At 40.0% G+C, this 12768-nt stretch overlaps 1 protein-coding gene across 1 annotated transcript in view; it reads right to left on the bottom strand.

Annotated features, from left to right (window-relative positions):
* Nucleotides 1-12768, bottom strand: part of FAM81B (family with sequence similarity 81 member B) — a gene marked incomplete at its 5' end in the record, with an annotated part of 53121 nt that overhangs the window by 34666 nt on the left and 5687 nt on the right. Inside the window, one exon of the mRNA XM_079918630.1 lies at nt 11632-11696. Coding sequence (XP_079774756.1) covers nt 11632-11696 — 65 coding nt within the window. The remainder of the gene's footprint in view (nt 1-11631; nt 11697-12768) is intronic.

The raw sequence follows: 12768 nt of genomic DNA, 5'->3' as shown, positions 1-12768 counted from the left end.
ATTTAAAAACCACCACACTGTCAGTCATCTGACTGGCTTCTCAGGAATATCAAAATGCTTCTAGCATGTTTTATATTTTGATTTGGGTGGTTGTTAATAATTGATTATATTTGTCAAAATCCATCCAGATACATACTTTGTATATTTTAGGACATATTAATTATACCCCAATAAAATACTCTTAGTATTAAGAGGAAAAAAGTTTCTGGATCTCTAGAAATCTTGCTAAGAGCTTCTTTTCCTATAATAATTGATTATCCTAGATTGGCTCTGAAAAAAGACAAAGCCAAAACATTTTCCAAATACTATAAGATCTCACTACATCCACATGTCCCAGTGGATGGGGTGGGAAAGCAACTGCTCTTCTAGTGTTGCTTCTTCCCGAGGAGCAAAAGGAGAAGACCTGACAGAAGAGGTTATTCTGTAGGATGGGGAGTGGCTGACTACAGTTTTACTGTGTCTGGGGCTTATCCACACCCCACCTCTCAAGCTCATTGGAGCTGACAACACTTCATTGGCGACCAGGCTCTGACTGAAATCTTCAGGGAAAGATGAACTCACAGGCCAAAATATCAGGACATTTGAGGAGCACAGTCTTTTTAAAAGCAAATTAGCCAACAAATAAACAATCTATTGGATTATCAATTCCTACGAAAGAGAATTACTGAAATATATGCAATGAGAAATTTTTTAAAGAGCTAATAAAGGTGTTAAAATGGAAGATATGGGAAGATATTAGCAAAATGAAAACAACTAGAAAACATAAACAAGTAGAAATATTAGGCATGAAAAATATAATAGTTGAAATAAAGAAACATAAAAGATGGGATAGCTATGACACAATAAATAGCTGAAGAATGAATTAGTGATTTAGGAGAGAAGATTGAGAAAATTTACCAGACAGAAGAAGGAGCGGTCACACAACTTGGAGATGCCAAGAATCAGAATTCAAAACTCACGTCTGTCTGACTCCAAAATCAAATGTTAACCTTTACTCCCATATATTCCTGTCATTCTACGAGATAATAAGCAGAAGCAGAAGACACGCTTTGATTAACGCTGCTGATGTGGCCTAATAGAGTGACAGCAGAAATGACAAAGAGAAGGGTCCTCAGGCTTCAAAGCTTCTCTTTCCAGAGTTCTTTCTTCTCTTCTCAGTCCTGGCCACCGTTATCCCCTCCACTTTCGCCTCCTAACAAAGAGTTCATCTTCCACACAACAGCTAGAGTGATCTTTCTAAAAGTGTGACGATAGAACTTGCCTACTGAAAACCCTCTGATGGCTCCTCCATTCTCCGGAAATAAAATCCTGGCTCTCCTTTCCAGCCTCATCTCCTCCCACTCTTCCCTACACAGACCAATGTCTTTCTGCTCCTCAAACACGTCAAGCAGTTCCTAGCTCAGAGCCTCGGGATCTGCTGTTCCTTCTGCTTAGAGTGCAGTCTCTTCATGGCTGCCTGCTTCCCATTCTTTAAGTATCAACTTCAATATCCCCTCCTCAGGCAAACCTTCCGCTCAGTCACTTTCTATCATAATACCCCATTTCACCTTCTCCATAACATTTGTCATTACCTAAAATCATCATATTTACTTGTTTGTGTTTATTTTCTGCCCTTCATCACTAGAATGAAAGTTCCCTGCAGGCAGGCACTTCATCTAACTTGTTCTCCACGGTTTCCCCAACACTGAGAAGAGTGCCTGACACATAGCAGGTGGTCAATAAATATTTGTTGACTGACTGATTGCTGTAGCTGAACTGTTTCCTTAAGTCTCAGTTGTTAGAAAATTGGAGGAAAAAATGGTTCCACAAAGCTCCAAGTTGTTAGAGCCTGAAAGTTTTCCGTTTCCTTTCTCGAGCAGTATAAAATAGCTTCAGCCTGGGTGAGATTCATCTTTCCTGTCACCTGCACATCTGAGGAACAGAGATGGCTTAGCTAAGTGTTTCAGTAGTAAGATTCCATCCACCACTCATTTGGCTCAAAAATGTTCTTCTGGAAAACTACCAAATGGAGCCTCATATATATAAAATCCGTTTTTCTAAAACCCCAGCATGCTGACAGTGCTACCCTGGATGGGATGTATGAGTCACAGGCAGAAGGGAAGAGGATGTCAGGCCCTGCTGCTGGTGACACATAGCCTAGCAGTGGATTGCAGATTTACTCATTGTTTTCCTTGAGCTGGTGCTTCTTTCTGGACTCCAGACAATCTGCGGCCTGGATTTGCCGGTGAGAGAGGTCTTCATTTGTTCTGTACAGACCCTTGTAAATCACGCTGAATTCCTCTCCAAGTTTAGAATTTGTTCTCTCTTAGGTGTTCTCATTGTGGCAGACACAGTTGGTTAACTTCTTAATAGCCATCCCTGCTTCTGCCTGACTCGGTACGTCCTCCTGTCCCCCATGTCCTTCAGGGTGGGGTGGGGCACAAGCTAACCATGGTGGTCCCGTTCTTCTGGGCTGAGATGCAGTTGGTTTAGGTAGGAGCACGTGAAGCAATACTGGCCAATGAGATGCAAAGGGGAAACCTACTGTGGGGCTTTTGGGTAAGGTTGCTTTGCCTTTAAGAAGACATACCCAAGAAGAACCTTCTCTCTTTTTTGCTGGATGTAGTCATGTCTGTGTGTGATGCCTGGAACTGCTGAAGCTACCTGTGATCATGAGGGGAAAGAGGATGGCTGGGAAGAAGGATAGAAAACACCTGGGTGTTTGATGATGTTGTTAAGCCTCCAAATTAACCAAATTCTAGATTTTTAATGTGAACTAATGAATGACCTTACATTTAAGCCGTTTTGGTTGGAGTTTTCATGGGTAGCTGAAAGCACTGTATCTGTAACTAGTAACTTACCAATGAAAATGTCAGTTGAAATAGAAATGGATCAGTAAATATTTACTAAATGTCTACTCTAGTCCATGTACAATGTATAAAGGTCCTGTCCCTCCAGTAACTTAGTCTGATTCAGTGTTTCTTGTGAAGAAACTTGCATTAGTATCATGGGGGTGGAGAAGGGAGGGAAGTCGCTAAAATGCAGATTCCGTGGCACAACTATAGACTTACTAAATTATAATTTTGGGGGTGAGGGGAAGAACAAGAATATGTATTTTCAATAAGCACTTAGATGAATCTAATATATTCTTAGGACTAAACATCACTGATTTATTTAAGACTGGTCATATGAGTCATGACCAGTCTTGAAGGCATAAAGGTAAAGAACATATAATGAGGTGCTGAGGTGTGAAATGTGGACTCTGAGATTTTAAATCATGCAGATATTCAGAGGCATCTTGGCAAGTTGGAAGGCAAGGTAGACCAAGGGTAGAATATAGGTTCCACCACTTACCAACCAAATATTTCTGTTCATTCATTTTAGACAGAGGTAAAGGGGCCACTTTGCCATATGGCTGTTAAGTTCTGAGATCACATGTAGAAGCAGGTGGTAGGGAGCAGTGAGACCAGTGAGACCTGCACTGCCGTCCAGGCTCACACAGGGCCTATGTGCACTCAGTCTTCGGGTGTGTTGTTGGCTGGTATCAGGATTGTATCCAGCAAGAGCATTGTACCCAGAAAGGTCTGAGGAAACAGACCTAAGCCAGTAGATGGGCCAGTGGAACAGGGCTGCCACCTCTGCTCAGATGCCAGCCTGTGGTCCTGCCTTCAGAGTTGGCCTCAATGTTGTTGCTCTTTGGCACATGGAAGGAAGCCTTGCAGGGCAGCACCTAGCGCTATGTGAATGTATTTGCCTGCAACCATGGGACATTAAATGGCACATAAATGATGGACTGTAGTTACTTATTTTCTTTTAGCTCTTAACATTTATTTTTAAAAGTTATTTTATATTTAAGTGGAGAATGTTCCTTTTTGAAATGTCTTTTCATGTCTGAGATTTAGTATTGGAGTATTATTATTGTTGTTTATTAATGATGCTTAATGAAGCAACAAATCATGCTCTGTCTAGTTCTATTTGCATGATTCCTACAGGATGAAGATAGAGCTTATATATATGTTTCCTATTTTTTGCTGTAAGGAAAGAGAATATTAGTTTCCAGTTGACTTTTCTAAATCAGTGACTGGAATAACATTCAACACACGAACATTCTCAGTCTTCTAAGAGAGATTCCTAGTAATACTGTTGTTCAAAACATCAGATCATCCACAAGTTTAAAAACTGAGGCTTTTCATTAGTAGCGAGATGTGGCTACCATGAATTTAAAAAATTCACTGCTTTATTAGCATATCATAGCAGTGGGACTTATATATCTAAATTTAACTGTGAAAGAAAGATATAACGAATATTCCAGACTCGTGCAGATGGAGTTACTAACCACAGGAGGAAGTATTCCTAGGGGGCCTTTTCAGAGGGATATTTGGACTTTATATAAATCATTGATTATGTAGCTGACAATTGAATCTGAACAGATTTTCCACAAACTCTGAGTTCTATTTCTCTGCAACTCAATGTGACTTACACCAGCTGTGCTGTTGCTGGCAGATGCATTGGTACATAGTAACTCTCACTTCTCTGCCCGTTCTGTTCTTGCGACTAGAGCACTAAATTTACTTAGATTTTAATAACCATTTCGGCAACCTGTAATATTCAAGAGACAAAAATTTGAAAATTTAAGCCCCTTTCTAGAACACAAAAGGGCATAACTGAAGAGAATTTTCATTTCCGTGAGATTTATTCTATGACTAGTTACATTCTCAGTGCATAGAGTCCTGCAAAAAAAAAAAAAAAAAAAAATTAGAAAGTGGCATTTCAGAGAATATTTTACTGCCTCACAAAAATAATCTGTGAGTGTGTGCGTAGAGGGGTGGAACTGCAAATGTCTTTTCTATTGTTTCTCCATTGCTTGTTCCTAAGCGTTACCCTGGCAGATGGTTTTGGTGACTCTAGAAGCCTCCATTGCTGAGTTTTACGCAGGGCTGAATGCTGTAGGTGGCTGAGGGAGGCATCTCCTGTTTTAAGTAACACATAACAGGAAGAAGCAGCCCAGCGGGGCTGGGTCAGCATGGGGTCTTCGTGGAGGAGCTAGGAAAGGGAAGGACTCCAAATAATGACCTGGCCGAGAAGAGACTGGCTGTGGATCTTTTCCAGAGGCAAGTTATGTAATATGTGAGGCAAACTCCCCGTGTTCAGTAACATTTTCAATTAAATTACAGAATTAGTAACGTACCTATTGTGATTGGCTTTCTGGTAGAGGCATTCGGGTTGGCAGGTATTCCTGAGTCCTTGTGTGAATGGGGGCTCGGTGGACACCCGGGTGACACAGGGGCAACATGTAAATGGCAGCAGCAAGTTGTTTTGAGGGTGTTTGGAGTTCTTACAGCGTTTTCTAGGGCTCTTGAGATGCTTACCCATATTACCTTGCTAATGTTGGGCTCTGAGAGTTATATGTGAGTCTCCAGGGGAAAGAACACTCTACTTGGAGTTGGAAGACTGGGGGCTCGAGCTCTGCCTCTGCCACGTAGTACCCTTAACCCGTATTAAGCTGTCCAGAAGCGAGCTCCTTATTTGTCCTGTGGAGATGACTCCTGCCCTACTTGTTTGGCTGAAGGTTTTCAATTTACATAATGTATCTGAAGTGCTTTGTAATGTCTACAAGGGTCACGTACGTGTGTTCTTGTTCTAATTATTAGTAATGATTAGATGGTGCCATGGGCTGAATTGTGTCCCCACAAAAAGATATGTTGACGTCCTAACCCCCCCAACCCCGTACCACAGAATGTGACCTTAGAGGTCATTGCGGATGTGATTAGTCATACCTACTGAGGTCTTACGGGGTTGGTGGGCCCCTAATCCAGTATGACTGATATCCTTGTAAGAAGATGGCTGTGTGATGGCAGAGACACAAGGAGGAGACCACGTGAAGGTGGAGGCAGAGACTGGAGCGAGGCAGTTACAAATCAAGGAACACCAGGCCTGCTGGCTGTCACCAGAAGCTAAGAGAGACCAATGGGACATGTTCTCCCCAGAGCCCTCAGAAGGAATCAACCTGCAGACACCTTGATTTCAGACTTCTAACCTCCAGGATTGTGAGATAATACTGTTTGAAGCCACCCAGTTTGAGGTACTGTATTGTGGCAGCCCTAGGAAACTAATACAAATGGTAAATTATTTGAGGGGAGCTTCTAGCCCAAGAGAAATGTAAGGAATCTATTATTATTACTGTTTTATCTCTCCATGATGCTTATAGACAACATAGCACTTTCATAAACATGATTTCATTTCATCCCCACAACTTGTCCTTGGCATAAGTAAAATTTTTCTCAATTTAGGTGGAAACTAAAGCTTAAAGATGATCAGTAATCCAGCTGGGAAACATTTCAACCTGCCCCCTTGACTCTTTTTCCCTACACCACAGCACATTTGTTTAGACCAGTTAGTAGTTCTGCCTGTTATATTTGAATTTTTCTCAGAGAGATAAGATATATTGATTCCTCTGCATATATTTATATAAATATAAATATATATTCAAGGTATATATATTTATAGGGATAAAGTTATATACATATAACTGGCATATATATTTACACATGTATATTCCTCTGCATATATAAATATGTATTCAAGATGCATATGTTTATATATAATGTTATATATAACTTGTATATATAAATATATTCCTCTGCATTTACATATATATATTTATATATATATACACATATATATATATATATATATATATATATATATATATATATATAAAAAACTTGCTTCCAACATCATGTAATTTTTCACCCCAGTTACCTTTGCTTGGCTCACTTCTCTCCGTGGAGCACTAAGTGTCCTCTTTGTGGCCCAGAGGTTGGAGGGGCTCCCTCTCTGCTCTAGTGAACTGAAACTAGCCTCGGCCTCACCTCAGCACAGTTCTCACACTTGAGCAGAAACTCTCAGGTGTGGGAAGAATTCAGTCCCTCCTGGGGTGGGAGGAACTAAGCTTCATGTGGGCAGCTCCTGCCTGGACTGATATGGGAGTGCTGTGGGTAATGCCCAGTTCCTGTAGCTGTGTCCACCCCCAGCACAGTGAGATGATGCCAGAGAGAGAGTAAAAGACTGCACTGTGGCTGATGGTAGTGCCTCCCAGGCTGCCTACATCCCACACAGGGACACCCATGGAGGAAGATCAGATATGGCTGCCTTCACATCTTCCATGCTGCGAGGGATGGGCTGGAGGTGACGATGTCCCAGGCTCTATGTGTGTGTGTGTTGAGAAGATAGCTGGCAGGGGGTGTGGATAGACAGTGATTAAGAAAATAGGCTTTGGAATAATGTAGACACAGATATCTGTGTTAGAATCTTGGTCTGTCATTGCACTGTGTGACCTTGGGCAAGTATTTGACTTCTCTGTGAACCCCAGTGACTTCATCTTTAAAATAGTGACACTCTCCACCTCTTAGGGTTATTGTGAGGATTAAATGAGATGATTAACACGGAGTAAGAGCTGGAAACGTTAACGCTGAATGCGGTCAGTGGGGCTAGAGAACTGTGCAGGGTGGGAGGGGGTCTGTCAGGTAATAAGTAACTTGCTAACATCCCAGAGTGCCCCATGTATCTTTTTTTTAGAAGCTATGCAGACTATTTTGAGCTTTCTCACCTGGAAGCTAGTTGCCCTTGAAGATGGATACGATACTGCAAAATAAAACCCAAGAGATCTCCAAGCTAACACGACCTATCCCATAAAAAGCTCAACCAACAGTGTTTGGTCTTCCTTTCCTGTGTACTCTAATGTGAAATATGTGTCTTCATGTAGCAACAAAAGCAATGCATCACAGTGTAATAAAATGGCTGCCACGGTACTAAGACAAAAACCTTGAAAATGAATACTTCCCAGACCCTGAATGCCCTATTCTACTTACAAGTAGAGATCATTACTAATTTATTATTTTGTCCGTTTGACTCACTGATAGTTTTATACATCCAAATTTTGCATACTATTCTTTGGCTGTCAGCCAGACCCGCATCTTCCCAAAATGTACTCCTGAGAGAATTCCTGAGATGTATATTGGCTGTAGCCCAGCCTGGACAACTCTTCAGTACAAAACAATTTCATTTTCTTGGCCCAGATAGCATTACAGTTCGGGTTTATACTTCCCTCCTTTTTATTCCAGTCCTTTTTGTCCCTGTGTTGTTTCTGCCTCACCACAGGAGTGTTCCTGCCTTAGAAACTTAGCTTTCTCCTGTATGTCCCCATGGCCCACTTTCTCATCTCCTGGCTTTTGCTCAAATGCTAACTTCTCAATGAACTCTACCCTGGCCAGACCACCTAACAATGTGTATCTCCTCCTCTTACTAGAACAAAAGCTCCATGAGGACAGGGTCTTTGTTTTGTTCACTGAAAACCCTCCAAGTGCCTGGCATAGTGCCTGGCATGTAGTAGATTGTCAATAAATATTTGTTAAGTGAATAAATGGTTATAACCAGTTTTTGAAGACCAAAGAATCTAAGGGAGGGAAGAGACCTTAGAAATTATTTGATTCGGTGGTGAGAAACTTATTTTTTTCAGGAGAATCAACTGAAGGAGAATAAAAAGTAATTTATGGGCAGTATTTGTTTTCTACACCATATGAAATCCTGTGGGGGAATAACATATGTTCTTAAATCTTAACCACTTACTTTATTACATAAAAGAGTGTTTATGAGTTTAAACTGTGGGCAGAGTTGAGAAATAGAAAGTAGTGGTGGCTCTGATCTGCATTCTGGAAATGAATTCTGGGTCTTACCTTGAACAGAGACAGACCTTGGGACTCAGGCACCTAAAACCCCACCCCATTTTATAGAGGCGGCAGAGATTGCCTGGAGAAGCAAAGACATTTTAGTTTTCTCAAGGTCACATAGCTGATTACAGGCAGATTCAAGAGTGGACCTAGGTGCCTAGCCTCCATGCCATGTTCCTTCTACCAGCAGAAGAAAAAGAAGAAAAAGAAAAAGCCTCTGGTGCTTTTCTGCTTAATTAAGCTTAAGTGAGCATTGACTACACCGTCATGAACTCAGCAGACATCTGTTCATTGTGAATCTATAAACACATGTGGAAATCAGAATTATTTACTGCCTTTAATATAATGTCACCATAATTGTCCTAGAAATGATTGCAAGCATTCTGCCTGCCCCTGCTGCATGGATTATTAATATGACCTAACATTTATCAAGTGTGGGTGATGCTCCAGCTGCCTGAGGCTGAGAAGGGCCCTGTACGTGCTCAGTCTGCCTTTCTTTTTAATGTGCTCATCTCTAGACAAACCTTGTTCATAGACTAGGCATCATCTCTTTTGTTGCTGAATTTTTACTCTTTTCAGTTGTTTTTATTATTTGTTTTTAGTATTGCCTATAAGTATGCCCACATAGATTTATAAGGCAGAACCTCTGAGAGTATGCAACATACATTCAGGCTGTTTAATGAATCGATAATGACTTTTACTTGTGTGAGTACCCCACTTGCATATCAATACATTTGTTGCCATTCGATACATACTATGACTGTGAGGAAGAAGTTATTTTTAAAATTATTGTTTTTTATGTTTATTTTGTTGGATTCGATATGTCAATTCAAAATATCTGCACTGATGATTGAAAGGCCCAAATGCCATTTTGCTTTTCCAGTTAATCAGCTACCCAGGAGTCTGCTGCTCTAAGCAGAGCCCTAAAGATTCAATTGCTCCACCATTATTCTCCATTAAATCTGTCAACTACAGTTCCTTAGGAATTGATATTCAATGCATCATGATAGGCTACTGTAGGGGTATCAGAAAGCATTAAGGCCAGAGAGTCCCTGCCTTTAGGGAGTTTGCAGCCTGCGCTGGGAGATTAGAGGAGTGAGACCAAAGGAAAACCAGCCATCTTAGGCAGTACATAGAAAGTTCTTAGATATATGACCTGGACAAAAAGAGAAGGGATATGGGAGGGATCACGGCGGAAATGAATGTTGGGGTCATCATGCTTTTGCTCTGAATTATAGACTACTTCTTTCCCTTTGTCTTAATTTTACTTTCTCTGGAATCCAAGAAATGGCAAAAATTTCCTTGGATTTCGTTTTAAGCTTGTTGCCATCTTCCAGGAATTTTCTCTCATTTCCTATGATGTAAGTCACCATCCTGAGCTAAAGAAATCCACTTGGGTTCATACTGGAATTTGACAGATCAGAAGAACCATTTCTATTTTGTTTGTCATGTGGAGAGTCAGGTGGGAATAGGTCTTTGTGTTCTCCTTGGATGGCAAGGTTAGCCAATACATCTTTACAATAATTATTTTTGTGCATACCACATTCATTGTACTTAACTAAGAAAAAATGCCATCGATCCAAATGTCTCATTTCTAAACATTAAAAAAACCTTTCGGGCTTTCCTGGTGGCGCAGTGGTTGAGAGTCCGCCTGCCGATGCAGGGGACACGGGTTCATGCCCCGGTCTGGGAAGATCCCACATGCCGCAGAGCGGTTAGGCTCGTGAGCCATGGCCGCTGAGCCTGCGCGTCCGGAGCCTGTGCTCCACAACGGGAGAGGCCACAACAGTGAGAGGCCCACGTACCGCAAAAAAAAAACAAAAACAAAAACAAAACCCTTTCCCCTTGTTTGGTTCCATTCTCTAAATTACAGCCTCATTGTCACATAAGCAAATACAAATCACGGGTAGCATGAAAAGAGGGGCTGAAATACTGTGGTTGAACTTTTTGGAATGCCTTAAGTTCAGCTGGCTAAGGAACAGGGAAATTCTTAATTGTGAACATACTGTAATATTAGTGATTTTTAAAATTTTGTCATCTTCATTGTTAAAAGTAATTTAAAAAAGGAAAATCCATTTTCTTTTCATGTTGAATCATTTCTTTGTTTGGTCAATTCTTTTCACTGTGGTCATGATGTATATTTTAGAATCAGAATTATTTTAAAGATACAGTGAGTGGGTCTTAGAGAGTTTCTAGTTCAGCCTCTTCATCTGGCAAATGAGAGAACAAGCCCAGAGACATATGGGACTGCGTGAAGTCATGCAGAAAATTACTGGAAAGCCTGAGACTAACTCCCAAGTGCCCTGAGAACATTAATGTGCACATCAGACCGAATCCCCCTCTGACATACTCAAATAGAAACTCAAACTAATATGCCTTGCCCTGTATCCTTCCTTTACAAATTGGAATTCTAGGATCTTTTGGACAGTGTACATGTTATCAATTGTATGCTATATTTCCAAGTCCCCGGAGCTCTCCCCCTTTTGTAGACCTTCCCTGGATGAGCTCCAGGTGTGACACTGTAAATAGCAGAAACAAAAATGTTCTGATGATTAGTTTAATATATTTCAAAATTTCCTGAGTTTTTATCATGAAATGTTAACATATTTATTTGATTTATTTTGAAAGTCACAGTTAACTATATCCGATCTTGTCGTATGTCATTCATTGCCTATGTTGTGTTATTCATAAATCTATAGGAATCTATGGCGGTTACTTAAAGAGGAAACAGTAAAATTGGCTTGTTCTGTTAATCAGAGAGGAATAAGAGAGAGGTTCGTCTTCTTGAGACGATTTAATGCAGTCCTTCTGAAAGCAGAGAACTAGTTTAGATGAACTCAAAGATCTCATTCAGGCACTTTAATTTCTAACGTAATCATAAAGTATAGTAAATAGTTAAAACTGTTGTAATTCACAGACTTACTTGTCAACATATTCAACTAGATCTGTAGAATTCTTGGTTGACATTTTGGCTGGAGATAATCTTACCTAAAACAAAGATCATGGGTTTAAAATGTATCATTAGCTACTTTACAGGGAAATCTTATCCATCTTATAATGTTTTAACTGAAAACAAAATATGTGCTATAGATCATAGATCACCAGCCCAGTTAATCTTGCACATACCCCCATTTGTACTGCTCAAGGCTAAAATCAAAATCAAGTTCTGGGAAGATTCTAGAGTGTTACATTTCATAGATTTGGTATCATAGTTAAGAAAAATTTTCAGGAAAAGTCAAAGCCATAGATTATTCTTGGATAATTTTTTAATGAAATAGCAAATGATTATTGGCGGAGTTACTAAAGATGTCCTCATAGAGTGAATTATTCCTGACATGGTGAATTCTGAGGGGAATCAGCTAATTTTTGAAAACAAAGCCGAAACCTAGAAAAGTAGTCTGTTCAAATAATTTTGTTTTCTAAGAAATCTGGATGTCAGATTCTTATAGTCAATGAGAAATAAAAGTACAGAGCACAGTTACATACATAACTTCTAGTGTTAAACATAGTTGGCCGTATGAACACAACTAATTCAATAAAATGGTACTAGAAAGTTCTACTTGCATGAAAATTCATAATTTTGTAGCATTTCTAGGAGGAAAGAGGTTACTAAATGTACTCACTATTTTGCTTATGCTGAAAATGTTTTAACCTCTAATGTTCTCTTATTTAAGTTTAAAAAACAAGACAGATTTACCTTCATTTTAATAGCCTCTCGCTGAATTGGATTCAATAGGGAGAGTATGAGTTGTATTCCACCTCAGTTAAAAACTTAAGCAAAATATGTTTCTGGGATATTTTTTCTTGGTTTACGTTATTATATACTAGAATGATGAGCAGAATATGTTAAGACCCACTACAGAAATCATTCCTTTTGCAAATGCCTTAGGAATGACCACATTTTGCTTCTTAATTTAGGGCCAAAGAAACTTAATTGGAACCCCTCTCCTCCAATAAAAGTTAAAGAAAACAAGTAAGGTAAGTTTCTTATCAAAGAAGCTAATATAGGACACCTGACAATAATCAGGCTCTCCTGACCAGCCCACTCCGTGGTGGGAAT

The sequence above is a fragment of the Stenella coeruleoalba genome (assembly GCF_951394435.1).
Source record: "Stenella coeruleoalba genome assembly, chromosome: 3".
NCBI classification, from domain to species: Eukaryota; Metazoa; Chordata; class Mammalia; order Artiodactyla; family Delphinidae; genus Stenella; species Stenella coeruleoalba.
Note: the sequence above shows the minus strand (reverse complement) of the source record. Positions and strands in the feature narration are given on the sequence as shown.